The sequence below is a fragment of the Varanus komodoensis genome, unplaced genomic scaffold (genome assembly GCF_004798865.1).
Source record: "Varanus komodoensis strain SLA01 unplaced genomic scaffold, ASM479886v1 scaffold2, whole genome shotgun sequence".
Lineage (NCBI taxonomy): Eukaryota > Metazoa > Chordata > Lepidosauria > Squamata > Varanidae > Varanus > Varanus komodoensis.
This window is the reverse complement of record NW_025335568.1, coordinates 46516278-46542476: the sequence shown is the minus strand read 5'-3', so window position 1 is coordinate 46542476 and position 26199 is coordinate 46516278. Positions and strand designations below refer to the sequence as shown.

At 39.1% G+C, this 26199-nt stretch overlaps 1 protein-coding gene across 1 annotated transcript in view; it reads right to left on the bottom strand.

Annotated features, from left to right (window-relative positions):
- The window catches only part of AGMO (alkylglycerol monooxygenase), a 75127-nt gene extending 51845 nt beyond the window's left edge, over positions 1-23282 (bottom strand). Inside the window, exons 1-3 of the mRNA XM_044429033.1 lie at positions 22980-23282; positions 22314-22438; positions 11316-11467 (exon numbers count right to left, since the gene is read on the bottom strand). Of these exons, the coding sequence (XP_044284968.1) occupies positions 11316-11467; positions 22314-22438; positions 22980-23108 (406 nt within the window). The 5' untranslated portion in view covers positions 23109-23282. The remainder of the gene's footprint in view (positions 1-11315; positions 11468-22313; positions 22439-22979) is intronic.
- Between the last annotated feature and the right edge of the window lie 2917 nt (positions 23283-26199).

The following is a 26199-nucleotide window of genomic DNA, read 5'->3' as shown; positions in this document are numbered from 1 at the left end:
CCATCAGGACTAAGGATCTGTTTTGGGGGCTGGAATCCTTCAGTTCCCTGGGCTTGGTACCCTGGATTCTGGTCTGCTTTGACGTGGCTGCGAGTCCAAGTTCCTAGCAAGCACAGCTAATGTTTGTGTGGCATTTGCCAGAAACTGAGTCCTATGCGAATGCTACACAACGAGTATCCCTTTTGTTTGTGCATCAGCACCTGATGCAGAACGTTGTTTGCATAACGTTCACCAGGAATGGGGCCCAGAACAAACATGCAAGCACATTCCCCTTCTATGCCACATATTTTGTGCTACTGCCACTTGTACAACTCTCATTCCAGGAATGCCTGCAGAATTCCTCTCAGTTCAGCTCACTTTACAAGTCCAGGTCGAGCACAAGACAAAATCTGTGAATGCTGGAAGACCACATTCTGTGAAGCTTCAGCATATCCCTAATCAGGATCAGTAAAGCATTTCCTAAAGCTTTATTCTCCAAAGATTTGTTCAATCCTCCTTCAAATCCCTCTAAAATAGCAGTTATCACTACTTTATGAGCCAATGTGGCATAGTAGTTTGAGCGCTTTGCTAGGGCTCAGGAGACCTGGGTTCTAATTCCCATTCAGCCATGAAGCTCACTGGGTGTCCTTGGGCCAGTCACAGACTTAGCCTAACCTACCTCTCGGGAGATAAATGCTGCAAGGATAAAATCAAGAGGAAACCAATCTTGTAAGTTGCCTTGGGTTCCTTACAAGAAGAAGAAAGGTGAGGTATAAATGTAATTGAATACTATTACTGCTACTATTGCTGCCGTTACTGATACGAATTATATTTAGTGAAATTGAAATAGTGCCATATTTCCAACTATGCATTAGGAGAAAATTTGACCTGAATCTCCCACCAATTAGCTTCATGGAGTGACCCCAAGTTCTAGTATTATGACAAAAGAAGAAAATTGTTGTCTTACACACTTTGCCCATGCTGTGAATAATTCTGTACACCTCTTGTTATGTCTCCCTTTACTCACTTTTTTCTAAGGTAAAGCTTCCAAGAGGTTGTAACCTTTCCTCAGAAGGGAATTGTTTCACCCCTTGATCATTTTAGGTGCTTTTTCTGTACTTTTCCCAATACTGTAATATCCTTCTTCAAAAATTCCTCTTTAGCATCCTGCTACAAATTATACTATGATTCAGAATGGGTCACCAACCCTCTGGAGGGACTTTCCAGTGATGGTCAAAAAGCTACAGATGCAAAGATATGATATGAACCTATTTATTATGAACTACTTTTATTTTACTGTACAGTCCTATGGTTCTATGGAGGGTATCCTAGGGACCATTTAAATTTCAGCCCTCCTATTCCAAGGACAGATAGATGGAGAGCTCTACCTTTGGGAACAATGGGAGGGGAAGTGTAAAAAATAAAACAGATTAAAAAGCCAAATTAAAAGCAGAAAGCTGTTGCTCACACCATCACAAATGCTATCAGCACAAGCTTACAAGGCACAAGATCCCTATTCAATCTGAACTGCCTACCTAGTCTAGGCTTCTGTTTCCACAGTGGCTGACCAGCTGTCCGTGGAAGCCCATAAACAGGACAGGAACACAACAGCACCTTCTTGCTTCTCTCTCTCAAAAACTGGTATTCAGATGCAGACTAGAAGCAATACATGTGCATTATTGAAAAAATTATCCTCCATAGGAAAAGTGCTTCTTCCACCTCAGCCTTTGTTTCAACCCCTCCACCAGAGCAGAGCTGTTTTTCCATAGGATTTTTCTAAAAATTGTCAATTCTGCAGAAAGAAAAGGAAGGAAAGCAAGCAGCCCCAAAGGAGTTGAAGGCCATCAGTACAGACAACTTTGGATTGCTTTGTACTGCAGGAGAGATCAGTAAATACACTAAACAAGCAACCACTAAATGAGAGAGAGAAGAAAACTGAATGTAAAGCATTTCTTATATTGAAAACTCATTCTAACGCAAAAGCTCTCAGTTAAAAAAAATGGTACATGTACCCAAGACACAAAGAAGAAGTTACAGTTGGCTTTCAGACTGCCAACTTGACTTAGAAAGATCTTCTCACTAGTGCAGTCAATGGGTGCAAAAAGACTGAAGAATTAAATGCTTTGGCTGAACCAAACACAACCACAACTGGATTTGGGACACTGCGCAAATACAGTAAATATAAATGGCGAAAGTATCCTTAGACCTACAGTGCCTGGCTCCTGAAATCAGATTTGTACAATTCATGTTTAAATGACTCAGTATTAAATTACTTGATTATAAGTTTTCATGAAATTAATTTTTTGTAATGTAATAAAGGATGCCATACAATGGGGCTAATCATAACTTTCCGGACTCAGACAATTCTGGGCATCCAGTCCAGAGTGGAAGGACAGAAGGGCCAGGACTGCCTCTGCATTTTTCCCACAATGTAAAAGATACTGCCAGCTAGTTTCAGCCATCTATGCCTGTTGCCCCTGCTGACAAGGAGAGGTTGCAACACCACTGGAATTCTTGACTCCAATGCCAGGCTTGCAAATTCATAGCCACAGCCAGCATGGAAAGAAGTGTTCCAGCCTAGATGGCATTTCCAAGACCAGAATAGGGTCCTATTGCCCTAACCTATCCTATGGCCTCTACACAATGCCTAGAGGCCACATGTCTAAATACCACTTAGTATATGGTATACTAGGCACATTGGTATTAGAAAACAAGACTTTCTTGATTCTGAAAGGTAAAAAAAATAAAATTAAGAATTGAAACACAGGAAACATTAACCAGAATATTTTCAAATGCTTTTATTAACTGGAGTGTATTGGATTACTATAAACTTAAAGACACCATAGACACTGGTGATCCTAGTAAGCATATGTGAAACAATGGTTAACAGGAAATCATATTTTCTCCTAAATGGTGCATCTATCCAAACGGGGGAAGGGAGTAAGTGGCACATTTATGATTCAGTCAGGTAGTCTGGGAAAACTGCACCCTAAGAAAAGGATGAGAAACTGCAATCGGCACAAAATGTGCTTATGGCAAATTATATCAGCTTCAGAAGGCACATAAAAACAAGGTTCTACTTCCAAGGGAAGAACCAGAGTTTGTGAGTCCCAGTCCTCAGATCAGCTAGATTAAGGCTTGATATACTTGCCAAGATGGTCCATGGCCTGGAGCACCTATCAAGTTTTGCTTCAAATGCAGAGTCTAGAGAAGTCTCAGATCACACAGAAGAAGAAAGAGCTTAACATGGCCTACAGTGTTTGGAGTCTTGGGCTTCAAAAGCATACATAATTCTGCTATCCATCTTTCTACTTCAGATCCTGGCTACCTATCCATTTTGGCAACTACTTGAGATTCTCTATGAAACTTGATGTAAATTCCTTATGTCTTTTTTTAACTTCAGAGTTGGTGTCTTAATTTTTTTAAAAAAAATCTCCTTGCAGATTGCTCAGTTTATAGTACTTAAATATTACTTTTTTACTGGTAATTGCACTACAGATTATGTGGCGAAAAAACCCATCCTTTTTAAGGCATAAAACCAAGTTCCTGTCTGTTTTGCGGATGTTAGAAATCCCATGGCTCTTCACAAATAAGAGTGGGAGTATTAAAAAAAATCCCTGGCTCAAAAATCCCTGGCTAAGTACTCAGAAATATATTTTTTATTATTGTTTAAATCCCAAACACAGGAGACATCATATGAAAGAAAAGCAAAAAAAAGAAAGAAAGAAAGAAAGAAAGAAAGAAAGAAAGAAAGAAAGAAAGAAAAGACACAATTTATGAAATCATTGTCAATAAAAGGGCACTGTGAGGAAGAACAAAGAAAATATAAATATTTATCAATTGATAAGTTCTTGGAAGCAATAATTTATGTGATTCTTTCAGTAAGCTTGAACTGCAAGGAAGGCAGCTGTGTGACAAATTATCTATCATTATTTTTAAAATCTCTGTGTAAAAAATATTTTGCAGTCTTGTGGTACATCTATTTATCTCATTTTCTGACTTAGGGTCTATTTTTAAGGCTGACAATCAACATTAGCAATCTCTGCTAATATGCAGTTTCCTAGAGTAGTTTGTCAGTGTGAGAGAGAAGTTTTCTTTTAAAACATTCAGTTCCTTCTGTTAGATCTTCTGATGTGGAAACCTCTAAATTTAAGCAAGTCTCCTCAGGATGCTCAGTTCTACCCCTTTGAAGTTTGCAAGAACTCTCCAACATATCAGTTACCTCAGATGACACAGGGCTGACAGATAACAAGAGCCGGAGCTACTGTGCCTAACAGAATTGATGGACATCCTCACTGGAGCTGGAGGGGGGGCTGATTTTGTGTGCACAGATTGTTAAGACAAACACAAAATGCTGATGCTAAGAAAGGCCACCCTACAGAGCTGTGGATGGATGTTATTATTTTTTAAGAAGGAACCCTCTGATGATATAACAGGGTTGACCCTGTTAGTGAGGGCTTCATAAATCTTTCTCAACTGAAAGTTCCTGGCCATGCAGGTTGGAGGGCAGACAAAAGAATCAAAAGAGCCAGGATGTGGAGTCTCTGTACTGCTCATGTTCAGCTTGCCTGTGGGACTCTGCAATAATATAACAATAGCCAAGATTGCAAGGAACAGCTTTAGTACAGTACCTTCTTTCAACCACTTCTAATAACAGTTTTAATTTGGGATGCCTGATGTTATAGTGCAGTATAAAACCTTAAGATGATACTGATTCCTTTCCATCCTCAAAACATATGTCTTCTATGCATCACTTTTAATAATAAACTCTAACAGGTATGCTGTCTAGAATACTATCATGTGGGGATCTTGAAAGATTCTCTACAATCTTGGTGATCCTAACTACAGCATATTGAAATTATTCTGTAAAATGCATCATTGGTAGGAGGCATTTTACAGAATAATTTCATTCTGTATTTCTGAATGCATTTTCATTTGAACTGTAATCAATTGCTAGGTATGCTCTTGCACTTTTTGCAAACCTGATGTAAAGTAAAGAAAGCTAAAGAACATTGTTCAAACTCAAAATTGTTTTGAGTAATTTCTTCAACAGGAGACTTCATCACCAATTCATAATTTTAAAATGTCAAAATTATATGACACAAAGCTGCCCATTAGTACATACTACTCTTGGGAAAGAACATATGGATGGAGGATACATCTCTGCAAATACATGATCTGTGCACTCCACTGACCTGGAATGGTAATGGAAACAGTGGATATCTGTTGTACGGATAATGTACATACATCCAATTCAAGAGCACTTTGTAAATCTGGTTTTTATTTTCTAGATATATCTCCTCACTTTCTTCTACTGAACTTTGGACAACAATTGTAGGTTCTTATCAGAGACACAAACCAGATCCAGATCTGTTAAGCTTCTGAAAATATGACTCCATGTCCCACAATATTCAAGTATCATATGCCCCAGATGATGGTTAAACACAGATGCTGAGTTCATAGGCCAACCTGGGTTTCTAGAAATAGAATAGTCAAAAGGAACAACTGTTACAGAACAAATCTGTTACTTTGGCACTTAAACAAGCAAGCAAGCAAAAGCAAAACAAAACTTCTCCTCCCTTGTGGTGCCTAAATGATCCCAGTCAAGCAGGTTTATATCATTGGTATGACATCACAATACTACTTAACCAATCAGAGTGGCTACATAATGTCACAAAGTCAATGCAGAGTGAGACAGGAAGCTAATTCGAATGAAAAGTGCAAGTTTTTGTTTGTTCATTTGCTGCCCCCTCAAAAAAAGGCCCACCCCACAATCTGCTGGAGTTGCCAAAGGGGCTAGTGTTTGTGAAACAGCCCCCTCCATTTCCACTGGATGCTAGTTTCATCTTCAGGATGCAGGATGAACATGGCTTTGGGTGTGAGTGCTACACTTTACAACAGCTTGCAAAGTTTAATAGAACTTCAAGTTTGCATGTATTCTTTCCCTAAGGCTGAAAGAGAGCCCACAAAGTTAAGACCATAACTGCTGCATGTGCATAAACTGATTTCAAACAATTTGCTTGAAATGAAACAGAACAAATACTAGGTGGAAGAGAGGGAATAAATGTGGAGAGGTGAAAAGGGAAAGGAATTGAGGTTTTCAATTTGTAAAGTAACTTGGAACATGGGAATAGACCATAAGAAGCTTGTGAAAAGATGGCACACCTATTTCTCAATGCAAGAGAGGTACTTCTGGAAGCCACGTTTCCTATGAATTCAAAACAAAGCACAGTTTGTTAAATTAGCTGGACAGATGGAGACATTATTTCAAAACTACTTCCACACTGTATGGATTTGTTATTTAGAGTTTTAATGAGCTCACATATAAAATTTGCATACTTTAAAAAAACACGAGATGCTTTTTCAGCAAGACTACAGAGATAAAAAGGTTGCGTGTGTTTACAACTTCCTGTCAGGAGACACAGGTATACCATTGTCTTCCAAAATGTAACATTATCCATCTGGCCAGCAAACATCTGGATATTTATCTTAGCTCATCATTTCCTCCTGCAAGTCCAGAAATTGTCAGTTATTTCAGCTGAGATTTAGCCCAAGGGAGAAAAGAAAAAGTTACATCCTTCTTTGCCCAGGTTTTATAAACTGAACTTTACCTTTTTCCCTAGGATGCCAATAAGTATAAATATAAGCAGTCTGAAGTCTTCTTATTCTGTCTATGCATATAAATTGCTAGGGCCACACAGCAGACACATGTGATTGCATTCGATATACAGCTGTGTTTTCAAAGTTCAAGACAGACAATACAGATATGGAAACCACTTTTAAAATAAAAGTTCAATATATGCAAGAGAGTGAGAGTACATTTCCTCCCAAATATGCTCAGACAGAGTGAAAGCAACACGTATTTATGCAGTGTTCAAGCGTAACAGTTCCAGAGAGCTACATTCAAAAGTATTCATTTTAACAGGTCTTTTTCATTTGATTTTGCCTTTTGTTTCATGGGTTCACCAAGCAAGAGTTCCCAACAAGTGTTCTACTCAGATACTATGCTCAGTCTCTGGAGTCTTTCACTGAGTGTCAGCTCTGAGGGAAGTGTGAAACATGGAAACAAGGGTAAGGGCTTTCTCTGTGGTGGCCTCCATCTATGGAACAACTTCCCTGCTAGAGCCAAACTGGCACCTAATGTGTCACCTTTTCATTGTCAAGTTAAGATGGCTCTCTTCTCCGAGGCCTTTTAAGACTTGTTTGGCCATGCAGGGCTTGAGGGGGATTACCTATCCCAGGTGTTTCGCAGAGTAATTATTTTCCATTGTTTGTTTTAAGCTCTTTTAAACTTTTTAATTTTTCTGATTTTATGATGTTTTAATTGTATCTGTGTTGTCTGTTTTCATGGATTGTTTTAAACCACAGTGGGGCAGTATAAAAATAAAATTAATATCATCATCATCTATATTGTAAATAACTGTAAAAAAAAGAGACGATTCAAGTATAGTTTGCACTTCTAGGCTGTTAGTGAGAAAAGCACGGCATGATTCAAGGCACATGTTGGGAAAGTCCTTCCCTAGTCCATAGCCCAGTATCATGTAATTCCTCAACCATTCTACTGTTAGAAGATCTGTATAAACTAGAAGGAAGGCTTGTTTGGCTTGCTTTATTGGTTCCACTCATCTCTTGTACAGCTGAAGCTTGGATGCAATGCCAAGTTAAAAAGCTGAGAAAGGTCCTCATCTCACCTACGATTGTGCTGAAGTTAGATGAATTTATAGACAATAAGGTTATGGCTTTCAATGGCTACACAAGGGCCCCATATATCAGCCGCAGTATCAGAAGCAAGAGAACACTAAATTGCACTTTTCTGCCTGTGAGTTTCCAGTGGCTTTCCAACTGGCCACGGTGAGAACTGCTAGAGTAGGTATCCTTTCGGTCTGATCCATCAGGAATCTTCTTATGACAACAACATATATATTCCTAGCACAAATAAATAAGAAGCACCTATGGCCCACCAGGCATAGATGAGGACTTCCTGTGTAAAGGAATGTATCATTTTTGAGCACCATAACTCATATACTGCAGTGACATTGTAACATTTATAGTAAATGTAAATGAATTTCCTATTAAGCAGCTTATTCCACCAGAAACAAGGCTCCTGCATCAACAGTTTGTGCATTAGTTTTACACTTTTCATGGTAGCACGTTGCTGTTTTGAAAGTTGCAGTTTGTAAAGCTTTTCCTAACTCTATATCCTCATCTCTTTTAGGTAGCTTGCAAATGAGCTTCCTTCAGCAACCTTTTCCATGTATTAATATATAGCAATGATAATAGTGATAATAACAGCATCACCATCATATATGAAGTTCATATAGCCTTTAAAGCAGATTATTTTTCTCCCATTTGCTCTATGGCAAAAAGAAATAAAATCTATACTTTGAATAGAAGTAGAACTACTTTTCAGCAGACTCAGTTTCTGTTGGCCATTAAAGGATGTGGAAGGTTTTCTCCCTTTGACTCCTCCGGAACATCACAGAACAAAAATGCCATTATAGCATCTTCACAAATACAATAGTTCTGAATGATTCAGAATGACCAGCAACTCTCCTTTCTATTATTTTCTACTGCACATCCAGCACTAGTTTAATCACCGATTCCTCACCATTGCATAATTGCCTAAAAGAGAATATTTTGGTAGGCAGCACACCCACTCATATGTGCTACTGCAGAGCCCATTCTCTGCAAATATTGTGGCACACAACTCTCACACTCTTTGAACTGGCATCCATCCAGCATAGACGGTTAGTTAGAAGGCTATGTCGGTTGCACACTCTCTTTATTCTCTGCTTGAAGTTCACTTGTGGCTGAAACAACATGTGAGACTCAACTGCATTATTATTTCCTTCAAGGGATCCTATATCTTGTCTCTGCATGCACAGGTGGGTATGAAGGAAAGGACTTGGAGCATACCAGTGGCAGGAAGGGAATGAGTAAAAAAAAAAAAAAGAAAAGAAAGAAATCTTCCTGCTCTTGATCATAGCCTCCAAGGCTGCTTTGCCTTAAAGAAACAAAGTGCCAGAAGATAAAATCGTGAAACTGATCATGCCCCCATATAAAATCACACTGTCTGCATGAATTTATCAAATTTAAATAAAAGTTTGACAGGCTTTAGCCTTCAGGGGCAGTCCAATCCAAACAGAATGGAATAGATTTTCCTTCTCTCTCTCTCTCTCTCTCTCTCTCTCTCTCTCTCTCTCTCTCTCTCTCTCTCTGCTAATGTGAATTTGGCTGACAAATTATGTGCTTAGTATGTGTCTAAAAATAATAGCTTTATACAATCCTATCGTTTTCAAAATGGTGATCATATTTTTCAGGACAATGTAGTGCTGCCAGTACAGTTAAATGCCATTGCTTATATTCCCCCATCCTCTCTTTCTCTCACACCCACACACAGAACTTGGCTACCCCCTTATGATGAATATTCCCCTCTTCTTAGCCTTATTGTCTCATCTCCCATGCACTTCCTCATATCCCACCCACCCTCTCCCTAAATCAAGTCTGAAGTTCTTCCCCACAGGATTGCTGTATGTCCGATTGCCTCCTTCCTCTTCTACTTAACTCAACAACCAACCCTCCCAGCTTTGTTCTAGCCCAGTTCTGACCCCACTTCTTTTTCCATCATCACTGTTCCCATTAGACAAGAACCCAGCCCTCATTTCCACTCAGTTCAACAGCCCATACCTGTTCCCATCATTTTTCTAAGTCAGTGCCAATGTTTTCTACACATCTGAAAAGTCTGTAATGTTTTTACTTTGAGAATAAAATCTGGAAGTCTTAAGTATGATATGAAGGAACTCCATAAGTGCATAGCCATTGAAGCTTCTCCACTAATTCCAGGAAAATTGACCTAGTTAGGGTGAGGACATAGCATAAGAAAGTAGTGCATTAGCTTGGATTCCATCCAAATTCACAATATTAGATATATTTAAATACTGCTTTCCAAACTAATTTTTGCAGTGGCTTATATTAAAAAGAAACATAATTATAATATTAAAAGTACAGTCCTAGAAATGAAACAATAAAAACAAGAATCATAAAGTTCTGACTTGAATAAGGACTTTTTCAAAGCCCTGTATATAATGGGAAAGTAAGGTAACTGACAAGACTTTTCTAGGAGGAGAATCTCACAGTTGTAGTGCCACTTTCAGAGTGCACGGTTTCTGATGCTGAATGTAAATTCTGGGCATGATCATATAAAGGTAAAGGTTTCCCCTTGATGTGAAGTCCAGTCATGCCTGACTCTAGGGGGTGGTGCTTATCTCCGTTTCCTAGCCGAGGGAGCCAGCGTTTGTCCCCAGACAGTCTCCATGGTCATGTGGCCAGCACGACTAAACTCCGAAGTGCACGAAACTCTGTTTACCTTCCCACCAAAGTGGTACCTTTTTATCTACTTGCATTTGCATGCTTTTGAACAGCAAGGTTGGCAGGATGAACATATAGACAAAGCAAAAGAGAGAGAGAGAGAGAGAGAGAGAGAGAGAGAGAGAGAGAGAGAGAGAGAGAGAGAGAGAGAGGGAGAGAGAGATTCTGTCTTTCCCAGTTAAGGGCAAAAGCAGGGCAGAGGAGGATGAGAGGTCAATGGTAGGTGAGGAGGAACATACAAAGCAAGGGACTGAACCAGCACTGGGAGAAGTGGCTCTTACCCCAAGAGCACACAGTAGAAGAAGGCATCTAGGAGTGACAGACAGTCCCTGCTAGCAGGTGGTCCATGGTACAACAACTTCTTAATGAGTAACAGAATTTGTTGTGAGCAGGTCTGTCTCTCTTCCTCTCAAGCAGACTCAAACGAAATTTTTGAAGCATTTTATTAAAGCTTAACAGATTGCAAAGCAGTGTAAATCACAGTAGCCTTCTCCCTGAGATGGGGGAGAAGCATCTGCCCATGTAAAGAGTGTCCAAACTGAACCTTCTTCTCCTTCCCATCCTTTCTGAAAGGCTTCTGACTCCACCTTCAGCATGAGGGCTAGATGGTGGGAACATTGGACACTTTGTAATTTACTTGTTTTGTTTGTCATCTCCTGACAGGGTCAAGGAACGGCCCTCCATCTCCTCCACACCACCCCCAGCTCTGAAATGTCTCTTTTTCCGCAGGCTGGTTCTCACACTATATGAGAAACTTCACTTAGTAACCTTCATGCTGCAAAGTCACTGAATCTGCTCCTCCACTGCCTCCTCAGACTTGGATGAATCTGTCTGAGTGGACTGTAATAAGCAAAAGCTGGACCTTTCCATAGCCCCATCAATCTGAGGGTGTCTTTGCCAGCAACTTGTGAGAAATTAAGCCATATACATAATTCACAAAAGCAAAATAAATTGAAATAAAATCTTACCATGAGCCATGCGGTGAAACCAGTAGTATCCAAAATCTACTCCAAGGAATGTCAAATACCATGTCCATGGTGAGTCCCATGGCAGTTCCATAAGTCTATAGTTTTCCCAAACATAGATGAAAATCGTTATCTCAACACTTCTAAACAAAGCTCTGAAAGTTATAAAAACAAAACAAAATACAGGGTTCAGAAGAACATTTCCAAGTTTGGCGTGAATTCCAATATTATGTATGCTTACTTAGAAGCATGTTACACTGAGTGAAGACTTACTCCCAAGTTAGTGCTTGTTGGGAACCAGACTTAAGAGCACTTTTTTTTTAAGCACATATTCATCACTTTCCTCTAAATGTTGCTGGACCCAAGATATTGAAGAAGAGTTTGGTCACCCCATATTTATCTACAGTCAATACTATACAAATGCTTTTTCTGCAAGCTTTCAATAAGCTGCTTGTTGTGGAAGCAGACATATGGCTTCCATGTTTTTATGGACTAAATAATAATCTCAGTAGTTTCTAAAAACCTTGGACCAAAAATTGCTGAATCAATACCACAAGTTTAATCTAGCAGCATATAAATGAGGTTGGGGAGATAAATTACTCAGAACCAAACCAAAAGAGTCCCACTAAAATGAAACTATAGAAAGAATGAGACAAATGAGCATAGGCACAACTACATCACCAGAGATTACAAACAAGACAAATACAGTCAGCAATACAAAATTGCTGCTATTTAGATGCTGGGATCTAGGGTGAAATTTAATTTACCTGAGATTTAAATCGACCCAATTTAGTTATGCTATTCTGTCCATTGATTACTCTAGCAGTGAAAGAACACTATGATCAAAGTATAATAGCACTAAGCTGCTATTTGGGAAATATTCTCACAATGTTTCCTGGCTATTATTCTAAAAAAGTAAAAGCTTTGGAAATGAGTAAAATAGGGAAGGAGAATGATAGGACCCTCTTTCACCTCTGGCTGTCATAGCCCACCTGTGCTTCACTCATAGCCCTCTAACAGCTGTCCTGGTTTTCCACTCAAGGCATCTGTTTAACTTCATTTTGGCAGCTGATAGGCCAAGAATTTCCATCCAAGTTTCAATGGTAGATACACCTGACATTTTTTCTAAAGTAAAACACCTGGAAGATGTTTGATTTTTGTAAGTACCCTGTTCTTTGAATATTTCTGAAGATGATTTTGTGATCAACCATATTTTTGCAATTTATAGCATGAGACAACTACAAGCCTTAGCTTAAATTCTTAATCATACAGACAACTAGCCAGAAAGGAATCAAAGTTAGTCTAAAGAGAACAGAAAAGGTATTGTTTCAATGTCATTTCACTGACCAAGAAATTAAAAAAAAAGTCTGCACAGAAAGTTATCACTTATTGGCCACTATCCAGTGCACAGTTACATGCACCTAAGCCCCACTGAATCAAAAGGGCTTAACTCTCTGTTGGATCGTGGCCACTGGGTACTGTTTTCTCGCTTTGGCCTTGTTAATAGAAGCATTGTAATGCTTTTGCAGCATATCCAGAAATATGAAAAGCTACATTTCCTCCATTTTTATGGACTTTCATTTTGCCCTTGAGTCTTTTTTTCCATGGTCTGTAGCCAAAGTGTGAAATTCAAACCAACTCTGCAGTTCAACTAAATTAAAGTCACGCAAGTAAAATCTGCATATTTTACATTCATCCACAGATCACTATATGATACAATAGTTAGACCTGTTAAAGGATAATCTGTCTGATCAGAAACTGAAAAAAGAACCAACACTTATTTATGTGTGTTTGGATTGTATATTATAGAAGTCAAAGAGTAAAATTTAGTTATTTTTAAACAAAGCTTATTCTAAAGTGGAGTTTAGTCTTCCATTCCTGTTTACACTGAAGGTCCCAAGAATAAAATAAAAACAAAATATAAAAAAATTAATCTGTACTTTGATTATTAGCATAATTCATTGGAATGAAGTCTCTTTATGTCAGTGGGATTTACTCCAAGTAATATGTTTCTAATCTAACCAATTCCCATGGCAAAAATATTAGGAAAATTCTCTAAGATTCACACAGATTCCAACTTGGCTTTATTTTCTACCTAGTTTACACCAGCATTGACTCCCAATATAGCCTTTGTGTGGGATTATAAAAATATGATAATCAGACAACGTTGGAAAAGATTACTTTTAAAACTGATTTTTGTGGAGTAATGAAGCCCAAACCCAGAGAGTTAGAACTTCAGAGAAAACAGCAAATGATGAAAATACATGGGGTACCACAGAAAAATAATAGTTATGAAATCCACTTTCAGATGTATGAAGAGAATGTCCACAAGTTGGTAAAATGTTCAAGTGCGTATAAAACACTAATAGACGATAAATCTATTAACTGAAGTCTACAATTCATAAAAAATGACAAGTGAAATTTTCAAATAATAGGATTCCATAAAGTGGCTTCTGTGAAAAAGGAAGGTGAAGGTGAAGCCTTTGGGAAACCTCAGATCAAAAAAGGGAAAGAACTTGCCTGCAATCTGAAATCCCGTTTTATTTTCTGAATAGATGCCAGCTCTTGAGCTGACACCCAATTTATTACTCTGTCAACTGACTTATTAGAGTTGACACAAATCGAGTTGAAATATGCCTGACATGCTCCAGTCAAGGTTCCCCCCACCACCTCTTTTCACACTCTAGTATAAAGCTAAACTTTCCGCAAGGCAGCAAAAAGGGGGAGGAAGGGATGGGAGTTCTATTCCCAGCCTTTGCTCAGCAAGGCAAATATGATCCTCTTGCATTCTCGATTTGCAAAACCAGCTATGAAGTAACCTAAGGCTGAAAACAATTCACAAAAATGACATAGTTGGATACTATTATCAGATTTGGGTAAGCCTTTGATTACAGGAAACAGTACCAACATGTAACCCTCAACACACACACACACACACACACACACACACACACACACACATATGTTCTGACTGAATGAACTGTGCAGGTATCCCAACTCACTGGGATTTTAATATCTTTCAATCTCCCTTACATTAAAAGTCAAGATGCTGCAACAAGACTCACAAACATGAAATATCTACCAAAACCATTCCAGAACAAATGCACATTTTCCTAGTATGAAGATTAAAAAAAAAAAAAAATCCAGCCACAACTGATTTTTTCTTCCAGGCAAATGAAAGTGTTCTAACTGGATTGGTTCCCTTAATATTAGCTAAAGTTTTTGCTACTTCTAACTGAATCTTCAGCTGTGAAGTTTTTATTATGCAGTGCTGACAATGTGCATAGTAATTTATTTCTATTATGATGGTTAGAAAACAAATGGGTCTTAGAACTTGCCCTGAAAGCAAACATATTGAAACTGAGGCTGTTGCACTTCAGGCACATCATCACAAGCCAGGACTCACTAGGAAAAACAATTATGCTAGGCAAAGGCAAAAGAAGAAGAGGAAGACCATCTATGGGATGGACTGATTCTATAAAGAATGCACAGCCTTGAGTTTACAAGAACTGAATAGGGCAGCCAAGGACAGGATATTATGGAGGGCATTGTTCATAGGGTCACCATAAATTGGAGAGTACTTAAATGTATGGCATGTCACAACAACATTCTTGTAACAAACTGTAATAAGTGAGTTTTTCATAAATTATTTTATGTATCTTTGTTATGACCTATACAGAATTAAAACTGAACTGAACAATGGACCTCTAAATAAGCCAAACCAGGATTTGGAGGTATACAAGCAAGTGTTGCACTTACGAGCTACAAACTTTGCCTTTCTCACTCATACATTAAAGGCCAGTTTGCTCTTACAACTGAATTGCAAATCTATGGTTTGAAGTTGGTTTGCTATTTCTTTTCTGGTCAGCGGAGCAAGCAAATGCATAATTTGCTAATTTGACTCACCTTGCAAACTATGGTTTGAAGCAAACCAGAAGATACTTATTCAGAGTATGAGAAAGAAAGGAGGGGATGTGGATGTCTAGTTTGCTTATGTAACGTTAAATAATGATTTGGCTTTACATATGGCCTGACTGATTGGGCTGAATCAAATAACCATTTTCTGAAGCTTTGCAAAGTTTATATAAAGGACAGGCATCTATATCAGTGTGCCATGTTAATCTATAAATTGGAAATGCAGAATGTGAAGCCTTCTAGACATTGTTGGACTACACTAAGAACCATCTTTCTCCATTTGCATGCAGACTAGGGCTGACAGAAGTTACAGGGTAGCAATGTCTGACACTTAGAGTGAAGGACAGTGCTGTTTGATAGGTCTCCACCATTTCATTTCCTGAATTTTTCCATATACCTGATACCAAATCCTGTACATGTTTGCTCTGAAGCAAGACCCAGTAAGTCACATCAAGCTTACTGCCATGGCAAATGGCAAGTTACCTAACATTGGTTCACAAACAGAAAAGGAATATGCTTGCATAAATTGATTTGACCTCCCAACATGAAGTCACAATTCGCCTTCCAAACCTCATTAAGTCAGTTCTGCATTGCTACTGTTTTAAACTGTGCTTCATTATTTTAAACTGTGTTGCATTATTGTATAGGAAAATAAAGTCCCTCGATTTCCACAATTTCAAACTGCTAAGTCAAAGGTTGGCTACTCCTTTGCTCCATCTAGTGGAACTCAGCCTTTGCTCAATATATTGTTTATTTAGTAAATACATTCTTTATGAAACAAGTTTTTCATTAAATGTTATATTGAGTTTCAATAGATCAAAACAAAACAACAACTTAATAGCATAAATGATGTATTACCATTTTATTATATGAAATCTGAGCACACATCTAGATATTTTATATATAGAGAGATTTACTAGTATCTTTGGTCACAGTTATATATAGTCTTCAACAAAGGCAAACCAAATATCCATATATTTATTCATTTGTACACTACACCTAAAGACCAGCTAATTAAAGCATCATCAAGTGTGCAACTCATCATATTATCTCAGGTGGCCATTTGTCTTTCCAGCATCATAATATTGGTCTTTCAGCGTCAAAAGGATGTGAAGAATCCTTTTAAACTAAGTATTAAGTGCCAAGAATAAAGTAAATAGTTAAGAAGAGTATGCACATCAAATACTAAAGAACTTTCCAACACAAAGTTCATCTCCACTATTACCTGCTCTCCAAACAAGCCAAACTTTGGGCAAGGCCAAAACATATGCATAAGAAAGACATTCCTTATGTTACACCTCCTATAGCTAGCTGATGCAAACAAGTCCATAATGAAAAGGTGTTACGGCATCTAACCTACACAAATTGAACATAACAAAAGATCTATTAACCCATGTGAAAGATGGTAAAACAGATATTCACTGATGGGGCATACAGGCTAATCTAATTTGTTATTCCATTTCTGTTGAAAACTAAAAGTATCATATTTATTCACTGATAATAGATTTTTATAAACCTGGATCTTTAGATTATCTACTGATAACAGACATTTATATATTCAATCTATTAACAGGAAAAGAGCATGCCATAGCATACAGTTTAATGCCATATTAGAAATGATATTTAATTCAATGTTATGTCACTTTAGAAGAAATCTCTAGATTATAAATTAAAACTTTGCTTATAAATGTATAAAATACCATTTCTAGCAATCTGTTTCAGAATTTACATAATCAAAACTATGCTGTGGTTTGCTATCAGCTGTGCAACAAATGCAAATCAACTGTTCAGTGCCAGGAGTTAATGTATTACCTACAACTTCAAGAATGGCCTTTAAAATTTTTATATTCTATTGCTGTTTTAATCCAGCATGCATATTTTAACTTGAAGGCAATGTCCATTATTCATCATTTTCCAGTACATGAAACAACATCTGATGCACCCAAATATAGTACATGCCAATGACTGAATAAGCATTTGCAAGTTCATTTGGGGTACAATCCTATCAGGATGCCTGTTAGACCCCAAACTTGGAGGCTTATGATCATCTGATCTAGAGCAGGAAACAGAGCTGAGGCAAACTCTACTCCCTCTTCTTTCCCCTGAAGGACAGTGTGGAAAAAGACAGATGCATATCCAGTGGTTGCTCTCTTCTGTCTGGGCAGTGTTGCACAAAACAATAAGCCACATAGTACAGAAAATTGCGGGGCAGGGGGGATGATGGCATCCGTCTTCCTATGATCCAGCTAAAAAGTGAGGTTCATGTCCATTACCAGCACCTCAAATGTCACTACACTGTAAGTACGTTTCACCCAATGTTCATGTGGAAGACATATCCCATTGTAGTTGAACAGCCTGAAAGAAACCATTCTGGGTTCTAAAACTGAAAATGTGAAAACTATGTATAAACTAGAACATAGAGTAGTAAAATCTGGTGTGGGTGCCTAAAATACTCTTTTTTTCCAGCATTAAATCTGAATATTGTTTAAGGAAGCCCTTGATAATATATACACATAAGAGTTTCTGTGTTATATGGTGAGCAATATGCTAAGACCAGATTGATTTGTCTGAAGTGTAGTGGTTAAAAGTGTGGGACTAAAACTCAGGAAATCTGGGTTGCAGTCCCCACTCAGTCATTGAGCTCACTGGGTGACTTAGGCCTCAGCACAACCTACCTCACAGGTTTATTGTTGTGGGGATAAGATTAACAGCAGCAGGAGGAAAATTCAGAATAAGCCACCTTGAATTCTTTGAAAAGAAAACAAGTGGGGTATAAATATAGAGGACAATAATGTGCCTTCCGAAAAGTAAGTCCCACTTAATTCCATAAGACATGATTTCAGGTAAGTGTCTATAGGGGGTTTGGAAAAGTGTGACCCTCCAGATGTTGCTGGCCTGTAGCTCTCATAATCCCTTACCATTACTATGCTAGCAACAGCCACTGAGAGCTGCAATTTTTATTTATTTACTTATTTATTTAGAAAATTTGTAGGCCGTCCATCACTGATGGCGTACAACATTATTTCAATCTGCAATAAAATAAGTTAACTGTTCCACACTGAGCATAAAACTAATCTATTTAAAATAAATTAAATGAATCTAATACAATTAAAATTACTATATGTTAAAATACTGGTCAAATAAAAAGGTCTTGACCTGATGCCGAAAAGCATAAATGACGGCACCAGGCAGACCTCTCTAAGGAGCGCATTCCACAGTCAGGACACCACTGCAGAGAAGGCTCTCCTCCGAGTACTCTGCCTCCTGACCTCTTTCAAAGAAGGTTCCCGGAGCATATGTCAAATATGCTGACGATCTTAATATCTCTTATATTGTTGAGAGCAATTGACAATGCTTCTTGATTCTATTTACAATGACATATGAATAATACACACCTATAAATGTTTACTTGGAAGTAAGTCGCAGCATATTTGACATAGGGTCTACTAGGAAGTGTTTCATACTTGCAACAACCCAAATATTCCTTCCTTTTTAGAGTGTTCAATAGTTCCACTGTTTAAGGAGATTTTAAACATTATTCTCCATGCTCAAACTCCAAGACTGCACATTCTTCCACTGAACCTAAAAAGACCTTTCTTATTATATGTCTGAAGATCTGCTAGCTACAGGATTGATGTATTGCAACACACCATTTTAATACTAATCACAAGCTTTCAAAGGAAGTGGCAAACTTCTGCTGCTAGCTGAAAAATGAAAATTAGTCCCTAGGAGAGGATACCATCAATAGTGCATTAATCTAACCCTCAGCTGTTAATGATTTACACCACAATTTCCCTTGATACAGTGAGCTGTGCTGAAGTATTATTTTAACAGTTTCTGTTAGATTTCTTTAGTATTTGCTGTAAAGCAGCTGACTGAAATTCTACTAGAAATAACTATATGTTTTTTGGGAGACAGCAAAAGGTATTTTTAATCATTGACCCTGTTTAGTTGTTTTTCTGCAGCTCATGAGGCATTTAAAGCATGGAATAACACTTGGTTAACTCCTTTGGAACTAGTAGAAGTGAAATGAATTTTTCATTTACAATTTCTTAAAACTATGGTGTGTGATTGCTTTCAAGACAATCATTGCAAACAAAGATCAAGCTCTGATTTGGAGTCCAAAGACAAACCATAGTTTGTCAGTAAACTACAGATAAACTAGAGTCCTAAGCAATTGTCCAGAAGTTTACTTACACCCATATATGAAAAGAGAAAAAAGAATGAGGATACTAGCTCTCTTCTCTCTTTCCTCGTATTCACTCTCCTTGTGTCTAGAGCAAATGTCTAAATCAGGGAGATCGGACTGTGGAGTCTTTCTAACAGTGTAGAATCCTAGAAACTCTAAAAAATCTAAACTTTAAAAAATAGATTTGGGACTCACAGGTTCCATTCCAGCTTGATGAAAAAAATACGATGAAGACACTGCAACAGTGTCGGATTCGATTCAGCCATGCAAAATCAGTCCTGAGCAAATACTGTTACAGTTGCCCTCACACCAAAGCAATCATCTATTGTAATTACTTTGTCTCATTGCCAGATACATTTCCAGCTCATAATGAAGCAAGCAGAAACAGTGTGTGCACAACACACTAAAATCGGACTATAAGACAAAGCAATAAAAAAGTTATGCATCATACAGTAACTGCATAGCCAGCTGTAATGCATTTTGATGCCGTTGCATACCTAAGGTCAGTTGTAGGGCATCCAAATATTATAACTATCTTACTTAAACATGTCAAGAAGTCCATCCAGTCCATCACTCTAATAATGGACTGTCAGTTGTCACAGGGAAGTTTGCAAAAAGAACATAATTAAAAATGGTCATCCCAATTTCTCTCTCTTGTAATGAGAGGTAGAACTAATAAACCATTTTCAGAACCACTGACACTCCTAGCCTGCGGAAAATAGATACAGGGTTGAAATCTCATGCTTGAAATGTAAAATGTTAGCCTGACTGTAAACCACAACTTTCCTTCTCAGCTTCAAGTGTAGAATAGTGCCCTTAACACACCAAATTGTACTCCAATCTTTCAAAGTTCAAAGGAGTTACTGCTGGCACCGTCGTTACTGGTTTTTCGGTGCCAGGTAAAGACCTTTTTATTTAAACATCATTTCAATTGTTAAAACATATGATCTGGCCTGGGCAACTTCTTCTTCCTTCTCTTTCTCCTCCTATATTTTTATTTTATACTGATAATTTTAATTTTGTATTTGTAAATCAATGTATTTTCTGTATTGTTATATTTAATGGTAATTTTATTATGTACTATTGTATTTCAATGTATTTTATCATGTTGTAAGCCGCCCCGAGGTTTCGGCAAGGGGCGGCATAGAAATGTTAATAATAATAATAATAATAATAATAATAAAAATAATAATTACAGACAAACAAAGTGAGAAACTTACACAATACAATGTCATGCTATTCAGTTAAACCAAAGGTCTCACTTTACTCACGTAATAGGTTTAAACACTGATATTCTATTTCTATCTACTGTGTCAGTTAATGACAGACCTATCTTTCATGGTTTTCCCATTTTTTTTAACAGTGACCCGAATTAATGGCTATTACCACGCATCATAGTCATGAATTCAATTAACTAACTAGCAAAGCACGATGTTGGATAGGCCTTGCTGATTTGCTCCCCCTTCTGAACTACCTGGAAACTTGGGAAGGTGTTGAAAAAGTGGAAAGCACTAAGGTGTCAGTTCAACACTTAAAATTCAGGAAATTGCACTAACTGCTAACTGTCTGCCCACCCACTTTTAGTGCACCTTTTTGGCCACATTTGCCTCTTTGCCAGTGCTTTTCAACTAGGCAATTACACCCTGGCAACTGCACACAACTTAGTTTATACGTAGTCTCAACTTATCACTTTCCTTGTACGTTACCTACCAACTCTACTGTTCCCTTTGACAGCTGAAACAGACAAGAAAATCGACTATACCACCTTCTCATATCTAGTTGCTATAAGGTTGCACTTATTTAGGACCAAAACAAAGGTGAAAAATGGTTAGCGAACCAATGGCCGTCACCTGAAAGTACCACATGGGCATCAGTGGAGGAGCTGCCATTGGCAGCAGCAAGACTCATAAGAAGCAGCAAGCTTGTGGTCACTCTTGCCAAATAGCTCACTAATTAATCTCCACAACCCATAATAAAATTGCTTCCTCTGGTTCAGATAACACAACAAGCTATTGTGCGTTAAATAATCCATAGGACAAGCCAAAGGTTGTCAGGGTAGCACATTTGTGAAAAATAAGACACTCTGTTGGAAGCAGTCTAGTTTTGGATGACACAGAAACCAACCGTGACTCGTTACTTGTAGAGGATGTGCTTGAAACACGATTGCGTCCTGAATGTGTGTACCAAATTTTAATTTTGCTGTCTCAGTATTCAACTGAGTTGTTGGTTTGGAAACAAAGATAAATTTGTGGCACAATGCTATACATGCCTACTTATTCAGAAGTAAGTAACATTTGGTGCAGTGCAACTTTTTGCCAGATAAGCATATACTGGATTGCAGCAGCAATGAAGTTCACAGAAGGAAACTTTTCCATTTTTTCATCTCATCCTCTTTGCCCCCTGCAGCCCAAGCTGCATCTCATATCGATGGACCCCTTTCACCATCCAGAAAGGGGTTTTTTTTGGGCGGGGGGTCACAGATGGTTGTGGGGGAAGAAGGAGAATGGGAAAGTTTGCTTCATAAATTTCCTGACATGAACATATTTTAGGATCCCACATGAATGCATTAAACCAAGGAATCACTTTGCTTGGCCAGTTCTTACTCTGTAAAGAAATACTTCCATTTGTTTGTCTTCAACCTGCTGCCAATGAGTTCCAGTGATTTCTACTATTTTGACAGAAAAAAGAGACAAGCTCTGTAGACAGTCTGAATGTGGATGTGGAAAACTAGATCCTGCTAAAGCTGCATATATATTATTAGCCACATGTCTCAATATATTTTTCTCATTAGTGTAAGTTTATAAATACTCCTACATGCAAACTTTATCATTGGAAATCTTTTCCCACCAACCCTGAATAAACCAAATAATCCAAGACATACAACTGCCTGGACTTACTCTGGAAGTTGAGACAGGACACCTGCAGAGAGGGATGCTATGCTGTCCTGAGCTGATGCATGTCCTTTCTGACCCCACTTAACAACAAACTCCAGAAGAATCAGGGTAAGAAACAAAGGAGTTGCCTATACGAGGTGGAAATACAACATCTATTAGATAGGCAGTCAGCACTATTATAGACATTCGCCTTCATCTTCCAAGAATTATTTAGGCTTCCATGCATATATATTTACATTGGTTTCCCAATAATTTCTTATCTGCGTATTTTAATAATGGGAAATATATCTTGGACAAACACTGTAAATGTTCATAATTAATCCTGCGCACACTGCTTGCAGAGCAAGCCCCTTCAACTGAGATGGTCGCATGAAGCATGCCTAAGCTCTAAAGGAGCGCTACTGTGCAAGTTTAGACAGAATAAAAAGCCTTCCACACCCGGCGTAGTCCCCCCGGTAGGCCTGCACCGTTTATAAATGTCTAGTGCAAGGTTGGCAAGAAATCCTACAACTTCCAGCATGCCCCAGCCAGCCATGTTAGCTGGGGCATGCTGGGAACTGAAGGACTTTTCTGCCTGAACTCGCGTGCCGTCAACTCCCGAAGGGGCTGGGAGCGCGAGAAAGCCCCCAGCGCGCATGGGGGGTGGGCGGGTTCGTGGCGCACTCTCACCTTGTTCACGTAATCAGGTACCTCCTGGACGGCGCAGAAGGAGGTCTCATTGGGGGTGAGGATGTAAAACATGCTGCGGAGCTTCAGGGAAAGGGAAAGAGCCTCCTCGGGGCCGGCGGCCGTGGCCATGGCTTGCTTGGTCGCTTGCTTAAGCGTTGGATTACGGGGCTGCTTCTGCCGGCCGGGTAGAGGGCGAGCGGAAGAGAAAGGTCACCGCGCGAGCAAGGAGCAGGACCTCCCCGGTGCAAGGGCAGCCACGAGGTGGTTCCGCCAAGCCGTCGCCCGTGCCTGGCTAGGAGGCCGTGGCCCTTCCTAATAAGAGATACGCGTCCCGAAGGGCGGAAAGGGACAAGGTTCCCCCGCCGGGGTGGGGCCTGGCTGCGTTCACAAGGAAGGAGCTGCTGCCCGGACGAGAGTCGCTGCGTTCCCTGTGCCACGAAATGATGGCTGTTGGCCCAGCGAGCAGACCGTGATTGCAGAGTTTAGGGCATACCCTAACGCCCGCAGGGGTAGAGCCGCGTAATGTTAATCTCTGGCCCTACGTGGTCTTAAGCAGCCCTCTCTGATTGCGGCCCCCCCAAATTGATTGGATTTGGGAGTTAATGTTCTTTCCGGGCACAGTCCCAGCGGGGTGCCCGTCGTTATCTGACCTGGTAGGACTGTAGGCATCCTATGCAGCGTGGAGGAAGCCACGAAAAGAGGGGGGCCTATGCGCTTTTGACTTTTGCAAAGCACCCGGACAACCGATTTTAGCCCCCTTGCTGGCACACCGGAGCGGGAAAGATATCCGGAGAGCTGGGGTATCTTGGAGAAGCAGCCAGTGTACTTCTTTTTAGGAGGGTGATCTAAGCACAGATACCCAGCTCTCAGGACACCGTCTAGGAGCCAGAGGGTCACTTTGCCTGTCAGAAAGCTAATTGTTGGTACCATTTTAAATGACCTGCATGAACTTTGCATCAGTTGTAAAGTTTGCTGCTCTGATTTAGCTTGGTTACTTACTTGGGAATCTTGAACCCACTTGGGATAGGTTTTGAAGTTAAACAGGACCAAATTGACAGTGAGAAGCCCATATAACTGGCTTTGTGTATTGTTTCAGTTCTGGAAGAATTTTCCTGGATGCTTATTTAGATACATGGATAGTATTAATGCATATATTTGAAATAGAAGCAGCAGATCTTTTATCCCATTTTATTTTACTCTTTTTTTTTTTTTTTTTTTTAAGGAGCCGTAATGGCAATGCAAAAGGTCATTTCCTCACCATTTCACAACATGTTCCTTTTGCAGCTTTTGGGGAGGCAGCCTCTCCTTGCCTTGCCTGCCCTATCTTGTTGACTAAGATTGGGTCTGGCAGGTTTAATCCTGTCTGTAGTGCTGCCACTGGCTTCCATGGTGAAGAAAAGTCAGAGTCCTCTTGTGCTTTTACCACTACAGTCACTGCCTCAGTGGCTTCTCAGAATCCACTTTTGTCAACAAAGCTACATGGAAGAAAAGGAAATTGCTTTCTGCAAATGAAATACCACACAAAGCACAGAGACAAAGGTAAATAACACAGAAAGAAAGCACAGTTGTAGGAAATTCTTAGATTACAAAAGACACACAATAATATCTGCAGGTTATCCCTCTTCTGTCTCAGTTGCATGAGTTTAGTAATATTACACAGAAATTGAACTGACCAATCTTTCTTGAACCTGAAAATGAAGAGTTGCATGAGACTAAATACTAATAAATCAATTAGGGTGTAAGCTTTTGTGGACACAGACCATTTCATCAGGTGCAACGAGGATCTGCTGCAGGTCATTACATGATATGGTATAGAATGGATGTCTATTGGGTCATCTTGTCAACTTGTGATATTTTTGAGACAGTCAGTCCCATATGAAAATAGTCCTTGTATCAAGTTCATTGCAACCAGCACAAGATACAAATACAAATACTTCCTTGTCCAAACAAGCGATCAAAATAATGAGAATATTTATCTTTGTATCATTCAGCATCTAGAAATATTCCACACAATCATGCCAGTTTTTGTTGTTGATCTGCCAGTTTAAAACGAAGTTGTACAACTGGCAATAGGAAGAGAGGCAAGCAGTTTTCCCTGGAATAAGTCCATTGAATGCAATACACTAAAGTCATTGGAAGCACTTTTACTTTGAAACTTAGCCAAACAATGCATTAAATCCATACATTGTTTGCATTTCTTTAGCCACAAGCATGGCTGGAAGGAGAGATCTGGGTCTGGACCATAGTGGAGGGGGCAAAGAGTTGCAGCTCCACCTGGGATGGATAAACACAGCTGGGCACCTACTGAGGACTTAGCCTCCAAGAGACTCCACTGACAGGAGCAGAGTAGAGTTGTTTTTAACCACTGTAATTTTTTTTTCAGCTGTGTCACTCTGGCTCAGTGATGGTGGTAAGAAAGAGGAGTAGAAACTGCCACTGCCCTCTTGCTCCTTGACTCCCTTCCTGTCAAGCAAGCATATGCAGTGATGAGAAAGAGTGAAGGAGCAGCTGTTGATGGTGGTGCGAAAGCAGACCCTCTGAAGATAAGTCCCCATTAAGGCTGCCTTGCCCAAGAAAATTTGGAACTGGCACTGACTGCATGCCATATCCAATGTGAATATAATTAAAGGGATGCAAATGCCATCACACACTTGACTGAATAGTTCGGTCACTGAATCATTTGCTTTCTGGAACAAATGCATCTTGAAGAAGCCATGACTGCTTCTGTTCCCTTATTCAAAGGACTCTCAGGGTTGGACTGAAAATGAATTTCCCAAGTGAGACCAGCATATTTACTTGTACTTATAATTCTACTTCCACCTTGTTTACATTCCACCTCAGTTCATTTTGATTCTGAGATGGCTATGCCCTCTAGTTTTGACTTAAGTGTTTGAACAATGTAGTGTGCTCATGTACAAATATCCTAAAATGAAGAAATACATCACAAAAAAGCAAAAGGTTAAATATTTGTAGAAAATTTCATGTAACAGTATATACTAGCACAGATTCACAATTGGCAATAGTAAGTGCAGTTTAAATAGAAGTACACTTCCTCTCAGGAGAGCAGATGAACTGTGTTTGTTAAATTTATATCCTGTCTTTCTACCAAAGATGATGCTCACATTGGCCAAACATCATAATAGCAAAACTATACAAGGCTAGCCTAACCTTCGTCAAGAGTTCCAGCTGTTGGACCTAGACTTGAGAAACAGGATATGTT